The sequence below is a fragment of the Homarus americanus genome, unplaced genomic scaffold, assembly GCF_018991925.1.
Source record: "Homarus americanus isolate GMGI-L3 unplaced genomic scaffold, GMGI_Hamer_2.0 scaffold25827, whole genome shotgun sequence".
NCBI classification, from domain to species: domain Eukaryota; kingdom Metazoa; phylum Arthropoda; class Malacostraca; order Decapoda; family Nephropidae; genus Homarus; species Homarus americanus.
The window spans coordinates 4,433,457-4,457,005 of record NW_024738300.1 but is presented as its reverse complement, the minus strand read 5'-3'; the positions used below and the strand labels follow the sequence as shown (position 1 = coordinate 4,457,005).

Here is a 23,549-nt window from a genome sequence, read left to right as displayed (position 1 = left end):
GGAAATTCTCTCTAAGAGGTTACGAGGATATCAAATTAATCTCCTGAGCCATAACAGTACATTACCTCATTACTAATTCAGGAAAACTGTGGCTAGCACTATAGGTGAGTGTCTTTGCCTGGGAAGAGCCTTTGAGGATGCTGCAAAAGGCTTGGTGGTGGGTGTCGGGAGGGAGTGGTGTGAAGATTAACATCGCACTCCTTTACTGTTGGGGGGCGCTTCTCGAGCAGCCATCACCCGAGCCCTCCATCAATATCTTAGTCCAGGTAGATGTTTTGTGTGAGCTTCTGGTGATTTAGCGTCTTACCCACTGCTGATATGCCATACATTTCCCTGAAACTCAATGGTAACTTTCTTAAAAATTACTGAAAATTTAACTAGATTGTAAACTTTTCCACATAATTATACTATGTAAAAAGACAAACACATGCCTAAACATTTTCATAATGTGTATATGATACCCAATACCTTTGGTTTTGTTATGTAATTTAAATTCATAGAGAATACGTTAAGGAAAATAACTGAATCCCCTTAATGTGCATAATTCTTTGAACTTGGAACAGCACAAACGACATAATAACACTGGCTAAGGTGTGTGATGGTTGCCTTTATATTTACAGGTATTGTCTGGTGGTAGTTTTTTGTGCATCATCTTTACTTAATTCCACAGGTGTTGGTGGGATGGTGGCTGGAGTTCTGTCTGGTCATCACTACAGGGTTTCGTTCGTCACTAATTGCACATCTGACAGTCCAGGGAAAGTCCCAACCTCCAGAAGACTTCGAGGATTTGCTGGCTCGGGGTAACTGGAAGTGGGGTATTGAATCCTGGATATTAAAGGGCGGAGACCTGCTGTGGTTCTTGAGGCCCACTGACCCAGTAGTGAAACAAATAAAAAAAAATGAAGGTCAGTACACTGAGGATTATTTCTAAATAAAAATAATTAAAATTCCATGTGGCAGAAAGGTCCATTGTATATGGATGACTATTCCTAGACTCACTATCACATATCTAAAAATATATATTAGCAGATGCCAGATTCCAACTCGTAAGTATACTCAGAATTTCTCATTAACTTGTTAAATCATCTGATGTTACCTATACTCATTGTATTTTTAACACAAACATAACACATTTTAAAGCATTTAATATCTTAGAGTAAGGTAACTTACCATATCCACGTCAACTAGACACTAACAGTGAAAGAGGTGCTTCAAAGGGTGAAGGCGGGGGATTACTCACTTCTCACTGTCAATTTCCATATAAAAGTCGAAATTGCTTCCTACTACACTGACAACTTCGGCCAATCATCTTTCTACATAAGCAAAAATCGGCTTGTGGTAAATGCTGCTTTTTGATGGGGATTTACTGTAGGTACGGATATGGCTCCTTTTTATGTTTATTGCGATAATTTTCATATTAATGTGTAATATGAAATGTATCAGTCAAGATGTTTGATGCTTCTTCTTTCTTCCTATTTCAGTTTATTTCCTGGCCGTCAACTACGAGGGATATTACGGCCATACTGATGTTTCTTATTTGTCTCACGTAGGAAAGGTGCTCCGTTCTGTCAGCGCTTTAGACAGCTCGTGTTACAGCTAGAAGATTGTGGTATTATACCTTACTGGACAGAAGAGTTACAAGCTCAGCGAGTGAAGGAGAACAGAGCAGCTGCAGCAATGGTAACTCGGGCCTCTGTTGGAAATACTCTGCCGGTGAGCATCTCCACAGTACTGCTCTTTCCTTTGTCTGCATATTATTGCCAAATTTTGGATAATAATTTTTCATCTATTATGATAGATATAATAGGTGCTACTTATTAAGTATGTACAGCGCAGTCAGGAGGAGGAGTTGACAGATATGCTTTAAATAGCTAGTTATTTGAGAATTATGATCGGAAATTGCCCAAGAATACATTTCTTTTATATAACTTAATTAATACCAATGTGTAAAATCTTGTAAAATAATTTTATATGATTATACGTAGTATTGATGTTCATGAGTATTTTTCAAGCTCAATGATAGTCATTATTAAGTGTTTAAAGCATTAAATCTGAAGCTGCACGAAAGCGTTGCATAAAATGTGCAGAAAACGCTTTATAATGAATGTGTCAGTAAGCATGATGAATGAGCATGTTAGAAATAAGAATTATATTAAAAGGTTTAATAATAACAATGAAGTTTGTCATAATCCGTTGTAGCATTATATCTCATTTCACCACCCTAGTATATGGAAGCTCATTGAAGCTTGAATAAAGAGGCCTCAGTGGCTTAAAAAAAAAAGCAGAATTTAATCGAGGTGACTACACACAAACTAGAAGAAAGATGTGAACTTGGATTCCCTTGAATAAATTGTATTCCTCAAAGCATGTTTCACAATGTTCATGAACTCCAGACATGATATTTATGCTCTTAGAACACTTGTGAGTTATTTTATACTTCTTATAACTTACTTTTTACTGATTCTAATTGTTTTTTAATAAAGAAAAAACTCCAGCAGAGGTTAGCAATTTGACGCAATGTGGAGTTTAAGCCTTTATGGTGACTCACTCATACCGGATACCTAGTGACAACTTGATCGGTGACGAGCCGGTGATGAGCAGGTCAGGATATGGGCAGTGAGGGATGGTGAGCAGGTCAGGAGATGGGCAGTGAAGGGTGGTGAGCAGGTCAGGAGATGGGCAGTGAGAGATGGTGAGCAGGTCAGGAGATGGGCAGTGAGGGATGGTGAGCAGGTCAGGAGATGGGCAGTGAGGGGTGGTGAGCAGGTCAGGAGATGGGCAGTGAGGGGTGGTGAGCAGGTCAGGAGATGGGCAGTGAGGGGTGGTGAGCAGAGGAAGAGGTGGAGAGGACATACTCAGTGAGGGATGATGGGGTGTAATATAGGGTGTTGGGTAGGACAGCAGGTGGGCAGAGGTGGGCAGGTTAGGTTTATACGCAGGGCAAGTCAGGGAATAAATATACACTATTATATCCTTCACCCACCTGAAGCCCATATAGCATTTTATCATGAATTTTATGTATGTTTCATCAATTCCTGAGTTATAATGAATATGTAGTGTCTAATAATAACATAATATGTAGTACAAAATATTTTATCCATATACACTGAAGGACGAAGACACAGAGGTGGTTTTGGGGATGAATCATCTACAGGGCGCTTTCTACCTGTTGCTTGTGGATACTACCATTGCCTTCCTCACTCTGCTGTGGGAGAAATTCACCTGCCCTTGCTTCTCGCCTTAGTAACGCCCTCTTGAGCATCACCAGACCGTTGACCGAGGAGTGATGGTCCTTAGATTCAGCGTTACTTTACTCACATTAATATATTACGATACCATTAAAGTGCAGCTTTATTTTATTAATGAAAAATTTTACCAATTTAGTTTGAAAATTTGAAAACTTTTTGTTTTCAAAATTCACATATAAACAAATTGATACGTTATTAAATAAAAATAAATGATGTTTAAAGGCTTCTAAAGTTTATTTTTACTGATTTAGAGCATGTATTATATGGGCAATATATTAAAAGTTCAGACAGATATAATACGTTAGGAAGCAATAATTTACATATATATAAACATAAATATAATATATATATATATAAATATATATATATATATATATATATATATATATATATATATATATATATATATATATATATATATATATATACCCGAAGGATGAATAACAGTACCAACGTATGGATTAACAGTAACATTTATTTGGTAATGTTTCGACAAATCTCTTGTCACCATCAGACCTTAAACATAAAATTTAAGTGCAATAGCATCGAACAAAATCAATATGACGAATAAGAATAAGATATTAAAATGATTAAGTACAATGAGAGAGAGAGAAAATAACATTTAAGACCAAACCATTGAGTTATTAACTATTAACCTTCACTACAGTTTAACCATTCAGAGCAAAACCTCTACAATTTGCAAATCTTAAATATTATAGGTGAATATACAAGAGATAGGCACATATGCTACAACAATCAAGAACAAAACATTACCTTACAGGTTAATATACAGTACAGAGATAGTCACATATGTTACAACAATCAAGAACAAAACATAACCTTACAGGTTAATATACAAGAGATAGGCTCATATGTTACAACAATCAAGAAAAAAACATAACCTTACAGGTTAATATACAAGAGATAGGCTCATATGTTACAACAATCAAGAAAAAAACATAACCGCTAAAAACAACGTCGTGTAAGCTCAACGTGACGTCAGTTGCCAGGCTCAGCTCGTCCTTACTGTCCCCTGCCCATAAATACTCCACACTGACACTGGTGGGGGACACTTGCTTGTGGTAGCCAGCAGCGGGAAGTACACTGTAAGTATTGTGCTCAAGATACATTATTGCGTTGTCGATATTTTGTGAGTAAGGTTTTACGTTAACAAAAAAAGCCCAGACTATATTGTTGTGTATGTATTTATTTAGATAACAGCTCAATTATATCATGTCAGGTTCAGGCAGAAAATAATGTTATCGATGCTTAATAATTTTCATAAAACCATTGAGCCTCAGTTATATAAATATTCATTGTTACACACAAACGCACACAGTGCTCGCTCAGTAGTCGTCCACCAAACCCAGTGGTGGAACCCCTCATTAAAATCATTTGTTTTGTTTCTTTGCTATATTGAACCATGGCTTTAAAAAAGTGGGCTGATGTAATAGGCCCCTGTCTCATCAACAGAACGTATTATATAAATGGGTCAATACATCTGATATTATATTCAGATTCACCACCCTGTAACTTTCCACTGTCTATGAGTAAGACATGAGATGGACACGTGAGCGGGCAACTCACCCAAGAGGGCGAGACCCATAGCTCAGCATTTCTGTAAGCTCGCACTGCGATGCCCTTAAGCTTCAGTAGCTCACCTCAACTCATATCGTAAGGACGTGACCTAACGTTTATCATACATAAACGCCGTCCCTTTCTCATTCACTCCTAGACAGTGAGACTTACGGTTGATATACACTCAGGAATTATATATACAACCTTTTATAATAAAACAAAGGAACTACCGTTTGGGTTTCGTTACTTAAAACCCAAATATAAATATGTGTGAACGGACTGGTTAATTGGACAAGCAGCCGATTCACTGATATTTAAAGGGCTTATGCTAATTAGGGGGAAAGGGTCGAAAAAACTAATGAAAAGAATCATTTACCGACAAAAGAAATAACTGAACATAGAAAAGCTATGTTAATGTAAGGTGAACTGTTGTATAACCCGGGATTATCTGGGTGTTAAAATAGGGCAAGACGACCGATTTACGGCCTAGAAAGGACAGCAAGATGCTGTGACACGCATGGATAATACTCATATATGAGTAATTTAAACTTCTTTCCTCAAATACTGACACTTCTGAATCGCATCACCATAGTTTTTACTATCGAGAACTGAAATATGGTATGTAATTTTTTTTTGCCCAAGGAGGTGTTGGTTGTACCCACTCTGGCTAACTTTACTTGTCAAAAATAAACCAGAAGAACGGTGGGCACCGAAAACTGAAATTTGAAAGGGAAGTGTGCGTAGTCTACCGCAGTGCTTTTCAACCAGGGTGACTAGTCACCCTGGGGTGACTCACGCAAGGTCCAGGGATGACCTAATAGCCTAGGGTGACCCAGGGGTGGCCTCGTAGGCTGGGGTGACCCAGGGGTGATCCAAGTGGCTGGGGTGACTACTGGGGGTGATTTGGCAGTAGATATAAGTCTGGAACAATACATATCCTATCGCTTTGACTGAGTAACTCCTGTTAGAACGGTTAAGATCACAGCTTACATTGTCAAATATATATATATATATATATATATATATATATATATATATATATATATATATATATATATATATATATATATATATATATATATATATATATATATATATATATATATATATATATATATAAATGAAAACCTAATTACAAAACTTCCCTTGATACCGCTTTGGAAAATATTGAAAAAAAAATTAATCCACAGAATTCCAAGAATAAAACAGAACAGTAATTAAGGTGACAGATATATGTACGTCATATTAATATATCGTTTTGACAGAGCCAAATGAAGAGGAAACGCCCGGTGATAGCAGACCGCGCCAAGATTGTGTGGCTGTGGCAGATTGGTATGCCAGCTAAGGAAATTTCCCTCAAATCTCAAACCAGTGTGTCCACCGTATATAGATGTATACAACAGTGGCGGCAGGAGGGGACAGTGAAAAGTGAACCATTCCTGAGGAACCGTCACTATGAATCATACTTTGAAAATTCGCTCGTGTTTAATTCGATGCAGCCACAGCAACGTCTTGCTAACGCAGATGACCTCTCTCACATTTTGCATCTCACCTATAACTCCAAATATGTACAATGTTACTCAAATTTATTACTTTTTCAATATTTAGATTTGTTCACTCATTTCTGCAAAGATGAGAATCTGAGACGTAATTATGCATTTCAATGATATTGATTTAATACAGCAGACCCTTATCTAAATTATTTAAATAATAACAGAAGATATATGATACACTATATTATTGAAAATAAATATAAAACATACCGATAAAAAGAAGACTCAATGATTAGATAGTTTTGAGGAAGAGCCACAGATCAAAATTTATCTTAAACTACAGCAACTGTTAAACGCTCTCTCTCTCTGTGTATGTATATATATATATATATATATATATATATATATATATATATATATATATATATATATATATATATATATATATATATATATATATATATATATATATATATATATATATATATATATATATATATATTTTTTTTTTTTTTTTTATTTATTCATTTATTTATTTATTGTTTTTATATCTACTGATATAAAGGTGGCAGTAAGAAAACAAGTCATTGAAATATATAAACGAACGAAAAAAAAAGAAGATAAAACCAAGGCAGACTATGTTACAGTCTCTAGGCCTAATAAAACTATTGGTAAAGTTTCTGACAAAAGCTTTTGGCACAAAAATGGGAGAAATTATAAAAAAAATGAAGATCAAACAAATGGGTGGTATGAGTGATATATGTAAACTCAGTGTAATTTGCCAAATTCCCTGTAACAACTGTTCAGCTTCCTACATTGTTGAAAGTGGATGTGGGGTGGAGAGGTGTGTAATTGAGCATGAGAATAATGTATGAGCGCATAGGCATTCCAACTCATTGGTTGTCCACATTGATGAATTTGGTCACTTGCCAAACTGGCAGATATTTCTACATACAAAACTATCAACCATAAAGATGGATTTGTATGTCTAGCCAATATAACATATAAATTATGAGTAAAGATAGTAAAAGGGGCGGAGTCAGTCAGGCTAACCGCCCAATCAAAAGCCATAGATCTGGGGTCTGAAGCAGACCCTGTATGGTGGAAACCTTAGAGCCATAAACAGCTCCTGCTGTCTCCTTGGTTTCTTTCCACCATATATATTCTCATATTATATTACACACCTATCAGTTCACCATAGACCATAAGATAAATATACAGATATCTTTCAAATATTCATGAAATAATACTATAGAGAAAGTAAGGCTGGTGGTAATAACATTACATTATGATTATGCTTTAATCTACATATGTGCAACTGGGAGAGATCTTGAGACTAATACTTGTGTCATGCAATGTATATATTGATATATTCAGACATGATGTACACATTAATTATTCAATGGGCTGAAAGGAAGGTAAAGGTCTACAAATGGGAGTGTTTTGATAAACATTGGTAAATAGAATGAACACTCATTCATAACTAAAAAATTCTTAATTTCTAGTGAACATTAATGTGCAAAGAAGAACTATTTTTGTAAGCTTTGGTAATGAGAGCACTGCTGAATTGTGACCCCTGCAACGAAGACCATGTTACCACACTTAGGCCAGGTCACTATTATGATGTAAGTGTCAACATGTAATCTAACCCCAGAAACAGTCTTATACAGTATGTGTAGATGTGTTTATTCTTCTCTGGCCTCACTCTTGAACACACAACTGAAGAGGATGTCAGTGAGCATTAACCTGGATTACATTTAATTTACGTTTTCGATTTCATTGTGTAGTTTACGTTTACGTTATTGTAAATCTATACAAGTAAGTTATGTTTGCCTTATATACCTTACAATATTTGTAACCAGCCTTACATTATATAATTCGTTGTTGTGTATTATCGTTTAAGCTAATCAGTTTAAGTCTCTGATTATTAATTTTTGTAAAAAAAATTGTAATCGATAATTTTTAATAAAACGCTAAAAACGGTTCTCCCATGTATCTACCCATTCAAATAGATTGAATTTATACTTGGTTAATAAATTCAGATATATAAATATATGAATAATAAACTATATTGTTGGTCTCACACACATTGTAAACCGGATCTTTTCTTCACCTTATGATATGTGTGTGTGTGTGTGTGTGTTTAGGGAGGCATAGTCCAGCAGTGGGAGTGACGCAGACTGATAACGATAATGTAAATGACCATACTAAGACAGCCGGTCTCCTCACTCACACTAGGTAATGATGATGCCACTCGGATATCACATAGTGGTGTTGGCTGCCACGGTGATGAGCGCTGCGCATGTAATTAGTCAGGAGATGGGTGGACCCGTAGAGCCAGTGGGCGTGGATGTGGGCGTGATGGTGGGTCAGGTAGTAGAGCACCATTTCACCGGCTGTCACCTGGTGCTCTTCACCACGACACAACACTCTCACGTGTTCTCCAGTATAATCAGGTGAAATACAAAAGGTGTCTTGGTCGTCATAAACCTATATGTATGTAATATTCTTTCATTACCCTTTACCAAAATGCTTGTCTGTGTTAGTCTAAAGGTGTTACACATAACACTGTGCATCCTGAAAGACTCTGTGACTGACACAAGGTAAATTTTTAAGCAAGGTTAACAAAGTACATATAGTCCATTGCTGAACTTATAATGGTTAATTTATTTAGTTGGATACTCTAGTTGTTTATATCCATAATATTGCATTCATCTAACATGCTCTCAGTGTTTTGTGTCAATTGTCCCTACCATCTTACACGATGACCCCCCCTCACTCCACACTGTATAAGTATGATGGTTGTGAATGTTGCAATACGCTTCTTGATTTTCCATAAGGTGGAGTGGAAGTCGTGTTAGTCTCACGCAGTTCCAAGAGTAGCTCAGTTATCTTCATGTTACTACCTTCTGTTTCTTTATGTGGTGTTCTTTATTGATTACTAATTATCTTCAAAAGTAATACTGACATGTGGACGATAAAACAGTAAACTCGTGTCCCTTAGACTCATGAGTGTAAGTGTGGAGGCTATTGTGGTAGCGGAGGCAGGTTGGGTGTCTCAGGACCAGCTGACCCAAGACCACCTACTCAAAGGGCTCTGGGGAGACACAAGAACCGCCTGCCGGGCACTCATACTTGACGTCACCACCAGCAACAATAACACTCACCTTACCTTCAGGTAATGCTTACGGATATAAAGACGCACAGTAAAACGATATAATGGTTATTCTGTGAAGTAACACGTTCATGATTTATGTTGAATTTGGTGCTGGTCTAACCTAACCAAATGAAGGAACATCAGGATCTAGAATCATTACACATCATAGAACATTTGCCTCTCAATGTGCTACACTAATGGTTTCACCCCCTCCTTAGGTTGGCAGAGGCGGCAGGATTGTGGAAGATGCCTGAAACGCGGGTAGTGGTGGTGGGTGGAACAGAAGAAGTGGAAGGAATCCTTCTCCACAATAATTTCCGCAACATCGTCCACGCTCTCTACCTGGCAGTCCACTTCCCCCTCCAAACCCCACCACTGTACAGGAACACACGCCTCAGGAAGATTTTCCAACAAGAAGGTCAGCAAGTTCCTGTAAATTTAATTGAAAAGACGACAATATCTGTCTTTGTTTAGTAGTTCTCATGAGGGCAACGATCATAAGTATAATCACTGAAAGACAATACACTTTAAATTGTCTGTACGTTTGTAAATTTATTAACATGTCTACAAAAATCAGTAACGCATACATGAGTAAATCCTTCTTCTTTTTTTCCACAAACAATTGCCAACCTTTTCCCTTCCATTGGCAGCATCAGTAAGTGAGCGTGTGTGGGTGTACCGGCGCTGTCTGTACTGCAATAACGGGGAGGCGGACGTTCAACTTATCTGCAAGTGCAACATTACCTCCTTTCCTCAATATGTTGATTACCTCTTCTATCACGGTAACGTATTTCATTTCACTAGGTTCTATCAACTCGCCTTCAAGCTGGGAGTATAAATAAAGTAAATTGCCTCTTCCAGTCTTATTTGGAGTGAGGAAACCTGGTGAATGCAGCAAGGCTGTGCAATCACATTCATGTTATGGTTAAGCTACTCTAGGCTACTTCCTCTCAATTTTTATAGTAAACGAAAAAAAATAAGTACTGTGTGTAATTACTGGATAGGGGTGAATAATTATAGGAAGAGAAAATATCGCATTGGATCATATATTCAAACACAGTGAAAGTTGGAAAGTAGGATGATAGTCAAATCAAAATGTGCTTAAAGCACTGCGGTATTTGCTCATATCAGCAGAAAAAAATGGTACACTCTTCTGGTCTACCTAATGCAGTCAGCTCCAACTTCAGCAGTCCTTCTGTCAACTCATTTGATGGTTCATGGACCTCAGATTCCCAGGATAAAGTCAATCTTCCTTTTAAATTTTTACCTGTAACTCAACTGGATCTGATGGTGTCTGAAATCTCAGCCCTCCGAATTAACACAAAATATGTAAAAAAAAATCACAGACTTTTAAGAAGTGACTTCTCGAAAACTGCTCTACTGAAGTGTCTCTTGTTCCTGTTGAGAGTTGTCAGACTATTTCTTTTCACTTCAGCCTCCGCCTCCTCTTGAAAGTTATTATCATTCATCCAACCCTAAAGAAACGTGATAAATCCAACACTTTGAATTATCACCCTATTTCCCTTGCCTCTATAATAAAAAAAAATTAAACGGTAATTAATTCACATATTGTCAGACACCTTGAAGATAACACTTTGCTCAGTCACCATTAGAAAGGTTTTCGGCATCTTTTTCCACCACTTGACTCCCGTACACATTTGTCTAGTTATGTTAATAAATTTTCATCCACTAATTTCTAAGTCTGCACCTCCCCATTATCCTAAACTCTGCTTTCCTAATTAGTCTCTTTAATATTTCTTGCTGAACTGTTTTAAACAACAATTAAATTCGAAAAAATAAAAACCTCTCGACGTTTACATTATGTACAGTCAGCCAAAGATGCACCGACCCCACCCTGGGTTTCGTGCTTGTAATTTTACCTGGCACTACTTGGTAAAGGAAGGCTGTATATAACGGAGATTGTGATTGGTGGATCTGTTTTCGGCTTTATAGGTGTCAAGATAATTATTAAAGAAACCAAAGGTAGAATTTTTTAAATAATAAACTATTCAGGGTGGGGTCGGTGCATCTTTGGCTGACTGTACAGTACAGTCGGCCACAAGAATAAGTATACACCAACGATTCGTGAGGTGAAAGTGTAAATAGATGTCGGACTTTTCATGCTAGACACGATTGTATTTTTGAAAACTCAATTTCCACCGAGTTGGAGGTGCAGCCAGGGTCACAGGCCTATAACCACACAATCACTGCCACATGACAAAGCTTTTATTTTATTTTATTTTTTAGGGTGTTGTGGTCACGGCTGTGATAAAGGCCAACCAGGGAGTGTAGTACTGTGCCTTCAGTTAAATCAGTTCATAGTTATCATCAGTGAATGCAGAAGAGACTATAATAACTTAAAGTGAATACATATTGGCAATCGAGCTGGTAAGGACAACTGCCAGCCTATTCGTGTCATAGGTGCCACAGAGACTTTAAATTTTATTTTGTTGTGTGCTTTCTCAAGGACTGAATCTGTGTTTATAATACACCACTCACAGGGAGATACAGTGTACACAGTGATAGTTCATAGTGTCATCAGTGACCGCTGAAGTTGTAAATAACTTAAAGTGAGCGCTCACTAGCAAGCAAGCTGGAAAGGCACCGTGCCAGCTGAAACCAAGTCGTGTCATAGGTGCCACAGAGACTTTAAATTTTATGTTGATTGTGTGCTTTCTCAAGGACTGAAACTGTGCCTACAATACACCATTCACAGGGAGATACAGTGTACGCAGTCGCAGACGACAACTCCATAGGCAACAGAGAGTAGCTAAGTACTTTTTCTCTCTTTATTTTCTTTGAAATAGGTGTAGATTTATACACAGTCTGCACCCCCCCCCCCCACCACAACAACAACAACCATGAGTTTGATATGTGATTACTGCAGGGAGACGTCGGATATGGAGGATACAGGCCTAACTAATGCAGCGTTTAGGAGGTTACTAACTGCCGTAAAGCTTGATGGCTGTTGCTGGTATTGCCCTGGCTGCATAGTCAAGGTGAATGAAGCGATTGCAATCCATAAGGGAACGAGTTCTCTAGGGACGAAAATAGATGAAGCAGGAGCCCTGCTGGTTGACAAACTGGAGCAAGTTGAGAAAGAGATCCTTGCTAAGACTGAGGAAGTAGCTAATAGAATGGAGGTGGTTGCTAAGAGGAGTTATGCGGACGTATTAGGAGGGCCACGGGGGGGGGGGGGCGGAGAGTAATGCAGAATCAGTACAGGTTCTACAGCAGATTGGGACTCTGAAAAAGTGTGTCGAAGAAATGAAAATTAACGCACCTACTGTTAGGGGAGAGGAGGAACACCAGGAACGGCTCCAGCGCAGGAACAATGTAATAGTTTTTGGAGTCCCAGAGAGCCAGGCAGAGGGAACTGTGAGTAAGGAAACACACGACAAGGTGCTGTTTCAAAATATTTGCACAGAGGTTCTGAAGATTCCAGCAACCCCTCAGGATGTGAGGAGACTGGGACAAAAGCAGGGGGCTAAGCCTCGCCCCCTCAGGATCACACTAGGGAGTGAGGAGGAAAAATGGCAAGTTATCCGGCAGGCAAAAAACTTAGCAAGGAGCGAGGCATTTCGGGATGTATTTATTCACCCAGACCGCACGGTAATGCAGAGGGAACAGCACAAGAAGCTCCTGCTGGACTTGAAGCAGAAGAGGGAGGAGTCGAGGAGGAACGGGGACAGGTGCACATGGGTTATACTCAGGGGGAGGGTAGTGGAAACAAGTGTGCCGACACAGGGCCAGGGGGCAGCAGTGCACCCTCCACCCACTCAACCCCCCACCCGGGAGGCGGCACCAGCTCAGCCTACCGGACAGGAGGGAACGAGCGCCGTGTAAACAATGACATTTTTAACCACACCCTGCAAAATACAGTGTACTTAGCAAATGCTGCAGCTTCTGAGAATGTGGGTGGAGCGGGTTTATTACTAAGAGCAGAGACGTTACCGAGAACAAATTCTGGCTTGAATGTCATGTACACTAATACCGACACGTTCCTTGATAAGAGGGAGGAGTTTGAAACACTACTAAGAGTACACCAACCAGATATTGTAGGAGTTGTAGAACTGTTGTACAAGAACAGGAGAATCGACCCAGAGGAATGTGAGTTCAGTATTGCTGGATATGACTCATTTACGAACCTAACTCAAGAATCCTGCAGGAGGGGTGTGGTTATCTACGCTAGGCAAGACCTTAGAGCCAGCCAGGCGAGGGTACAGGGAGAGGATGTTTTTGAAGAGTCCAAGTGGTGTAAAATTAAATTAAAGGGAGGGGACTTACTTATCGTCGGGTGTATCTACAGATCCCCGAACTGTGGCCCACTAAATCAAAGGAACTTAAGAACCTTAATAAACAATGCGGCGATGCTCAACCCCAGCCACCTCCTTATCATGGGGGACTTTAACTATGGCGACATCGACTGGAGAAACGAGTCAACCCCGAATGACTTGAATAATCCTGCTACTCTTTTTGTAGAAACTCTGAGAGATAATTTTCTGTTCCAACATGTGAGAGACCCGACACATTACAGAGGGGAGCAAACACCCAAGCCACTTGACCTCATCATAACAAACGAGGAGGGTATGGTGGCCAAACTGGAACACCTTGCCCCAGTTGGCACCAGTCACCATACAGTGTTGTCATTCAGATTTAACTGTTACCTAGTTCAAGATAAGGCCAGGCCAAGGTGCAAATATTACAAGGGAAATTACAATGGGATGAGGGAAGAGATGAGGGGTATCAACTGGCCTGACTTATTAAGGTACAAGAACGCAGACACTACGCTGAATATCATAACTAGTAAAATGACCCATTTGATCGATAAATATATACCCAAGACCAAACCCAGTGCTTCTAGGAATACGAGGGGATCCCTACACATGAACCATGCGGCGGTCGACAAAATTAAGAAGAAAACCCAGAAATTCAAGACGTGGGTTGGGTCAAACGATGAGCAAGACAGGAGGATGTATGCAAGAGCCAGAAACCAAGCAAAGATAGAGTGTAGGAGGGCTGAAAAGGAGTTCCAAAGGCTGGTTGCACGCGAGATCAAGTCAAACCCAAAGGCGTTTTACCGCTATGCAAAGTCGAAATTGAAAACGCGAGTAGGAGTATCAGACCTGAGGCTTGAAGATGGTAGTTACGCAGATTCTGACCAGGATAAAGCTGAGGCATTGAACAGCTTCTTTTCCTCAGTGTTCACAAGAGAGGATGCAACTAACCTTCCTGCGTTTGAGGACAGACGGTTCGACACAGCACTGACCCACATTGTGTTCACAGAAGAGGGTATTAGAAATAAACTGTCCAGGCTAAAGGTCCATAAGAGTCCTGGACCTGACATGGTGCATCCTAGAGTGCTAAGGGAGCTGTGCAACGAGCTTGCAGAGCCCCTGAAGATTCTGTTTTGTAAATGCCTGGATGAACAAATGGTCCCCAGTGAATGGAAAGTGGCTTATGTGAGTCCTATCTTCAAGAAGGGCGATAGGCACTCCACGAACAACTATAGACCGGTGAGCCTGACCAGCATAATATGTAAAGTACTTGAGAGTATTATCAGAGATGCAGCGATGGAACATCTACTACGAAACAACCTTGTAAAAGATTGCCAACACGGTTTTATGCCGGGGCGCTCTTGCTTGACACAATTGCTCAAGGTATTGGATATTTGGACCCATATTCTAGAACGGGGTGGTAATATCGACAATATTTACCTAGATTTTGCCAAGGCTTTCGACAGTGTACCCCACGAAAGGCTGAAAATCAAACTGGAAGGGTACGGAATTCGGGGAAATGTCCTAGCGTGGATAGAAGACTTTCTACATGACCGCAAGCAATGTGTGGTGATTAATGGCACGAAATCGTCATCTGTACCTGTAACAAGTGGGGTACCGCAGGGTAGTGTATTGGGCCCGCTGTTGTTTGTTTGTTTCATAAATGATATGCCTGACGTTGTACACTCCTCCATACAAATGTTTGCCGATGACGCCAAGTTATTTCGGGAAATTAAGAACCAAGCGGACTGTGAAGAGCTGCAGAAGGACCTCTGTGGGCTCCAGGAATGGTCGAAGGAATGGCTGCTGAGATTCAATGTCACGAAGTGTAAGAGGATGCACCTGGGGCGTACCAACGGTAAGGAGGCGTACCATATGTCCCAACGGGATGAAGAAAATGTACTAGTTGAGACTGTGTGTGAGAAGGACCTAGGTGTGTATGTTGACAATGAGCTGAAGTTCTCGGGCCATTGTGAGAAGAAGGTAAATCAGGCAAATAAATTATTGGGTCTTATAAGAAGGTCGTTCAGATATCTAGACGGTCCGTCCCTCGTGACGATCTTCAGGAGTGAAGTGCTTCCCCATCTGGAGTACTGTCACCCCATCTGGTCCCCGAGATATGCTAGGGACTGTCAGTTGGTTGAAAATGTTCAAAGGAGGGCCACCAAACTGGTGCCTGCACTTCGGCATCTCAGCTACCCTGAGAGATTGGAGCGCCTGAACTTGCCTAGCTTATACTACAGACGGGCAAGGGGGGACCTAGTTGAGGTTTATAAGCATCTCAGGGGGCACTACTCAGTTGAGTGTCCTTACTTGGAGCTGGCGGACGCTCGCCCCACAAGGGGTCACAGCTCAAGATTGAAGAAGCCGCAAGTCCGGAAAATCGTGAGGGCAAACTTTTTCGGAGTGAGGGTTGTAAACTCTTGGAACAATCTACCAGAGAGTGTTGTGACGGCACCGAGTGTGAGCTCTTTCAAGAGAAGACTTGACCAACACTGGAGCGGGTTCAGGTACATTCAGGAGCCGGTGCATGCCCAGTATTTGCCAACAGTGCGTGACAGAGACGTGACCGATCGCCCGGGCGGCTAGCGAGCCGACCTTTTGGTGAAGAATATAAAGGAAAAGAGACGTGACCGATCGCCCAAGCGGCTAACAAGCCGATCAGTGGCGAAGAGGATAAAAGTAAAAAAGTAAAAGAGACAAAATATCTGGTAACACTGTCCTGAACAGAACAGACAAAATTATAAAATGAGTTATAATTTATGTTTTATTCCTACATATTTGTTATAAATACATTTGTTGTGAATGTTTTACTAGTGTCTTGTGTTTATATTACAAGTAATATATTGTATCCAATGGTAGTAAACTTGTTGCCGAATGGGATTGCAGTTATCGTACAGCTCCCTCCTCCTCCCCCAGTCTCTATCTTACCCTACTTTTTTTTTTTACTGATGTTCGGATTCGCAAAAGAAGGAAGAGGAGTAAATAGAAAAATGAAGAAGGGGAAATAGATAATAGTTAAAGATAACAGGTGGGGGAGCCGAGTTTCATCATGCGTCTAGATGCACAGTTTCAACATTACCAGACCATTTTCGGACCTTACAGCTACAGTGTGTGATGTGTGTGCATATTATTATCTGGAATTTGTGCTCGTATTTCCTGGAGGTTCCAGAGCAGTGCTTTTATTATATTTCTCAAGCATAAAGATCTTTTTAACAGAACCGTTTCATAACTTCATGGGACACAAGATGCTGTTCTCAACAGTACCATACTTCCCCTACATGGACTATACTCGAGACAGTGAAGAACCGGGCACTAAGGTCACAGTCAAAGACTCTCTTGACGCCAGACTACTCTCTACCATCGCCACAAAACTTAATATAAGGTAAGGGTATACATTTCTCTCCCTCTTAGAATATGTTCCAAGTACTTTAAATAGGGGATGCGGCAAAACTTTCGCCTCCTGTCCTAAGCGGTAATTGATTCAATGCTGGGGCACGTTCAGTCCAACCAGAAGTAAATGTGAAGGCGGCCGAGATTAGAGTCGCTTACACTACCTCCTTGAGCACCAAAGGCGTAGTATACAATATGTTCTGTCCCTAGAGGGCAATGGCGAATATCACACTCACTTTCAGCCTAAATATTGATCAGTTTATTCATCTCTGATACAGTACAGTATTTTATACTCGTACATCGACATATGAAAAACCATTTTCTGTCGTCTTCAAAGAATGAAAAAATTACGTTAATAAATGCTCATAATAGCGTTGACTATTTGCTAATGGATTACAAATGGAGCCTAAGGAAAGAAAATAAAGATCATTTTCATATGTATAAGATAAAGTTTTCATCTGTAGCCATACCTAACCTAACCCAACCGAAAACAAACCTAACCTAACCTAACCTAACCTAACCTAACCTAACCTAACCTAACCGAACCTAACATAGCCTAACCAACACGTTTAGTTGGAATCGGGATAGAACATTGTGAAGCGGGTCGAATTAACCATTCCTCTGTACGGGCCTAATTACTCAATTATGTGTACGTCTTAAGTTATCAATATCACCTTACAGTTTTGAGATTCGTGAGCAGCCTGAACGTTCCCGGGGCCTTCAAAAAGACGGCAGGTTTAGCGGGATGGTGGGTCAACTCCAGCGAGAAGAAATAGACGTATCTGGACCTATGGCTACATTAGCAGAGCGCATCAGAGTTATGGAGTTCCTCTCTGCGTATCAGGTTGACGTGATGAGCATAGTTTCTCTGAAGCCCACTCCCCTTCCTCAACACCTCTCACTGATAAGACCCTTTGCAGGTGGGTCTCATACTTCATGTTACTTATGACTATTGTGATTAAATGCAGACTAGAGTTGACACAACCTGAGCTATGTTTGAGCTGGACACCAATCATTGATAACAGTATCTTTTATTGAGCTATTAATGCCACCATAGAGATCATGCAGATCGTACTGGTTTGCCATGGTATTTCTTCGGATATAATTCAGTATACTGTAGAGTGGTCACAGGCAGGAAGCAGAGTCCAGTAATATCCAGGTCCTCTAGGTAGCGATCAGTGCCCAAGGGATAGTTAGTAACGCATTTACTGCTTAAATATAGGCCCCATCATAATTGAGAAATGGTTCTTATAACACTGATTTATTTTACTCAGTGCAGAGACTATCTCAGTGGACTTGCCTGGAAACATTGTAGGTGAACTGCTCTGGGTAGATCAACTGTAAGTGCATCACACAGTTGGCTGCCCCGCTGTAAATTAGGTCTTTCGAAAGCCTTGTGATGATGGTTTAGTTGTGGGAGTAAATATGTCTCAAATTCTTTAAATTCTGCAGAGTAGAATAAAACTGTAGGTAATTCAATCCAAGAGGATGTATGGATACCAAATCTCCTAAACCTTAACCGTAGATTACTGCATTTCTTCTTCAGGAGAACTGTGGCTGGCGTTGTTGATGAGTGTGGTGGCGTGGGGTGCGACTCTGTGGATACTCCAAAGAGCCTGGTGGTTTGTGGCGAGAGATAGAGGTGTTCAATTCAACACCGCCCTCTTGTACGGCTGGGGCGCCCTCCTGGAGCAACCACCACCCGACCCCTCCATCAACATCTCGGGCCAAGTTGGTGTTTCTTATGACTTCTGATGATTAAGTGTCATTCATACTGCTGATATGTTATATATTTTACAGTGACACACTGGAAAACCAAATCGGACTTAAAAATCAGATATTGCCGAATGTGGAGAAACCAACTCTTTTCACCTACGTATAATCTAAAGGGTGACGTGTTGTGTATAGGCTTGATCATGAAATTCCTCTAATTTACTCGATGTATACATAGAAAATTAACTTTAAAGCCATTTCGATCATAAAGCAAATATCATGAAAAACTTAATTTTCAAAAGTATTTTTTATTGTGGGTAAAACATTTAAGATAAACATCTTTACAAATAACTCTATAAGAAAAGTGTAAAAAGCAGTCGCTTCGTTCGTTACCTGTGCTTTTAAACACTTCAGGATCATCAAAAGATTATGTCTCGTCTTTGTTCAAAGGTGTTGGTGGGATGGTGGCTGGTGTTCTGTCTAGTCATCACTACAGGGTTTCGTTCATCCTTAATCGCACACCTGACAGTCCAGGGGAAGTCCCATCCTCCAGAAGACTTCGAGGATTTGCTGGCTCGGAACAATTGGAAGTGGGGTATTGAACCTTGGCTGCTAAGTGGAGGGGTTTTGTTATATTTTTCACGGCACACTGACCCTGTGGTAAAGCAAATATATAGAGAAACAGAGGTTAGTAATAAAGAAATCTAGTTTTGTCTTACCTTCATTTCCTTCTGAAAACTGGGACTTTATACTATTCATAAAATGGTGCAAGATTTTTCTATATCGCCCCACAATTTAGCATATCGTATGATATGTAACATAAAATCACTTGATTTAGTAAGTTTGTTCAACAATATTGAGAACATCAGATAAAGGAAGACAACTGAAGGACACAAAATCTCGGTGCTCTCTTTCCTTTCGGTTATTTTTGGTCTATATTCGAAAATCTGGACCAATAATGATCAGGTAATATTCTACTAATGACTGTGTTCTTACTGATATTGTACAGTACAACCTTCATAGTATATTCTTTTTGTAATCCCATGACTCACGGACCTCAAAATATAATGGCATACGGTTTTCAATATGTTTATTGTATGTGTCAATAATTTGGTGACTATCATCAAAAAGTTAAATGTCAGGGTGAAGTGTTTGATATACAGAATATGTAATTTATCTCTTTGAAGATCTACCATACTTTGTAGTCTTTGAAATGTCGTTATATCATTTAAGCAGTAAAGGTACATAAAATAGTATATATGAATAGATTTCTGTTACCACTATGATATCAGCCAGAGGCGCAGGGGGAGTTCCTTAAATACAAGGGATTATTTTACGGCACTTGTTACTGTTAAACCTCCTTCCTGACTTTGAATTTCTTTTAGTGTCTTTTATCCTATGCTGTCTCGTTCCTAAATTAACTTTTTTTGTGTGTTAAACATTCCTTTTACTGACCAAGTTTCATTACAATTATCGTCCGTTTTCACATGTCGTCGTAGTTATATTTTCGTCTCTTATCTTCAGTGCACCAAGTACATCAAATTAAGCTTTGCTCCTGATATTGATAGATTATGTCAATTTGTCAGTCCAACATATTTTAAGTTCTTACCTTGACCTATTATATAATTTCATTAAAACTAAAATATTTATTTTGAGGAGTGAGGTAGCAAGAGTCACATATGTTTGGGGAAGCAAGAGTCACATATGTGCTCTACTTGGAAAGTTTCATAAGCTATAACAGATATTTTTCTTTAGCTAAAAACAATATACCGGCAGAACGAGCAACACAATATCAATGATAAACTTGAGCATCACGAGGCATGTGTACAAACCACAAATGCATATACAGTCATATTTCAATAAAGTTTGCATTACATAATAACATATTCAAACACACACTCAGTGATAGACAAGTATATAAAATAATTGTTATTTTCACTTACTGCTCGGCTGAAATGAGTACGAGATTAATCAAAGGATTTTCTTCTATTTTATTTATTTTTTACAAGTGTCCATTAAATCTTTGTCTACTAGACTGTATCATTGGCGGAGGCACTTCAGAAAGTGAAGGGAGGTGGCTACTCGTTTCTCGCTGTCAATTTCAAAATAGAAGTCGAGCTCGCCTCGTACCACGCAGACAATTACGGCCAGTCTCCTTTCTACATAAGCAAAAAGGGTCTCGTCCTACTCGCTGCTTTTGGATGGGGATTCAGGTACGGATGAGGAGTTTATTTCTCTAATTCATAAAGTATATTAATCGGTAATACCAATGTGTCATCACTGGTATGATAATAATATATATTTTTTTTATTTAGAAAAGGCGCTCCGTTCTATCAGCGCTTTAGACAGCTCGTGTTACAGCTAGAAGATTGTGGTATTATACCTTACTGGACAGAAGAGTTACAAGCTCAGCGAGTGAAGGAAAACAGAGCAGCTGCAGCAATGGTAACTCGGGCCTCTGTTGAAAATACTCTGCCGGTGAGCATCTCCACAGTACTGCTCTTTCCTTTGTCTGCATATTATCTTATATTATGGGTCTTATATGTCTTGTATGTCACTTGCCAAGTAGAAACACCATAAGGTACCAATATAAAAAGGAAAAAGCATAGTGTTTGAAAATTATCTTTGGGTAGCTTAATATATGACAGTGATCTAAAAGACAGGTTGCATTGATGGCAACCATTTCTAGGTAATACATTTTGTTTGTAATATACTTATTCCCATGTAAATATATAAAACGATTTAGAATACAAAGTTAAGGAAATAAAACTTTGACCTGTTCCTACAGTGGAACCAATTTGCTGTACATCATAAGTTTCTATGAGATTAGTTTTAGTCCTGATTACCTCTCGCGGCAACACCCCTTACTGTCAATTCAGAAGTTATTTTTTCACGAGCTTATTTCCAAACTACTTCTACATTAAACATATTTTCCATTCTCTATTTATGTGCACCAATACCAACCAGGACATTATTACTTGGGCAATCTTGTTAATACAATTACCTTACCCTTAAATACAATTAAAATTACAGTAGACGGTGATAAAATTCGTTACAATTAAGATTACTCAGTATATTAACTGTATTCTGTTGTAAAAATATTTACAGATAATTGTAGTTTTCATAAATGTACATTATTTGGTACAATTTAATATAAATGAAAAGTAATTGCATCAATTAGCTTATTTTTTGTCAATATGATTAATTAATTACAATTACAATTGCATTCTAGGTGTTAATTACAAATACTTTCCAACTACATGAATCATATAATTCAGTACCAGCAATCATAATCATGAATTACAAATGCCCCATGCCTGTAACAACACATAAAGCAGGTCTATAGATGACTTTTAACAGGTGGTGCATAGATATGAGAATATGATTCCTTCAACATGAGGTCAGATGGTAGTGGATAACACTTTTACTCAACGTGTCAATCTAATGGTTTAGGTTTGCTTGACTAACAAATTCAGCTCCACACTGGTTAATTAGCAAAACGAGTTCTGTTACAAGCAAGAATATTCTTGTTTTCATTTGTTTTCGACAGGACGACAACGCGGAAGTAATCCTGGGGCTGAATCATCTTCAAGGTGTATTCTACCTACTTTTCCTAGGGTCCTTCCTCTCCATACTCACCCTGTTGGCGGAGAATATTAACCATATTCACTCCTCGCCTCAGGCCAACAATAATTGTTCTGGGAAACAGGAAAAGTAACTGAGTGCAACGGGTGAAGAAAAAAATTGCCGATGAATTAACAGCATAGTTATTTAGTTACTTGAAAGTCCTTTTTACAGTATATGTACTTGTGTGACAGAATATTAAATATATCCAAAATCATTATGACACAAATAGTTTTAAAAATATTGGATCAATATTAGAGCATCGCCCATGAATAATTTATATTGTGTTCGTTAGATAACTATCGCCAAAATATTAATTGTATTATTTTTAGGTTTAAACAATATTATCAATAACTTTGAGTGTTTTCTTGGTCTTGTATTCGCATTGCTCCTAATAGGTCGTGTGGCCTAAGTGGCTAACTTTCTCTCTTTCACTCTTTCGTGCCGTCACAACAAGGTACCAGATACAGACACATTTCCATGTTTTACCATATTCTGCATCAGGTACAGGTAGGCTGCTTTGTTTTGCTAAAAGGGAAATATTGCCTTTACCAACGCCCTTAGAATTGTATAAATACAAGTTAACATATTGTGTTTGACACAGAATATAATAAATACTATAATCCAAGTTTGTTCTTTCATTTTATGGTTTACCTTAAAATGTTTCTGATAGCCTCGGTAGAAATCCATAAATTGTGCTTCGCTTACATTTTATTACGCTTTTTAATTGTGTCATTGTGGTTGGTAGCCCACGACCTCATTTTGGTATATATATATATATATATATATATATATATATATATATATATATATATATATATATATATATATATATATATATATATATATATATATATATAATATTCAGAAATTTCATTGTAAATTCAAACGCCGCGCCATTGGCGATACTGAGTTTCAAGGTCGTCTGAGGGGGGACAGCCCTTATCAACAGTAGTGAGAGAGTCGCGAACTGCCTCCATATAATATTAAGTATACTCTGACGACTTCTTCTGGAGACGAATTATGAAATGAAATATCAGTTATTAAATTGAAAATAATTGTAGGG

The 23,549-nt window shown here is 38.9% G+C and overlaps 1 protein-coding gene across 1 annotated transcript; it reads left to right on the top strand.

Moving 5' to 3' along the window:
- The first annotated feature begins 4,321 nt into the window (after window positions 1–4,321).
- On the top strand, window positions 4,322–23,111 carry LOC121873799. Its single transcript, XM_042377502.1, has 12 exons — window positions 4,322–4,354; window positions 8,558–8,775; window positions 9,324–9,497; window positions 9,695–9,894; window positions 10,127–10,258; window positions 16,973–17,138; window positions 17,828–18,066; window positions 18,693–18,877; window positions 19,310–19,546; window positions 20,894–21,072; window positions 21,175–21,337; window positions 22,410–23,111. The coding sequence occupies exons 2-12, from the start codon at window positions 8,561–8,563 to the stop codon at window positions 22,575–22,577; spliced, it is 2,058 nt and encodes a 685-aa protein (XP_042233436.1). The 5' UTR covers window positions 4,322–4,354; window positions 8,558–8,560; the 3' UTR covers window positions 22,578–23,111.
- Window positions 23,112–23,549: the final 438 nt, after the last annotated feature.

Bases quoted from the DNA above. Each gene is read 5' to 3' on its own strand.
- LOC121873799 (XM_042377502.1), top strand. From the start codon at position 8,561: ATGATGATGCCACTCGGATATCACATAGTGGTGTTGGCTGCCACGGTG. The intron at 9,498-9,694 runs GTAATGCTTACG...CCCCCTCCTTAG, and splicing joins AACACTCACCTTACCTTCAG to GTTGGCAGAGGCGGCAGGAT. The intron at 21,073-21,174 runs GTACGGATGAGG...TTTTTTATTTAG, and splicing joins GCTTTTGGATGGGGATTCAG to AAAAGGCGCTCCGTTCTATC.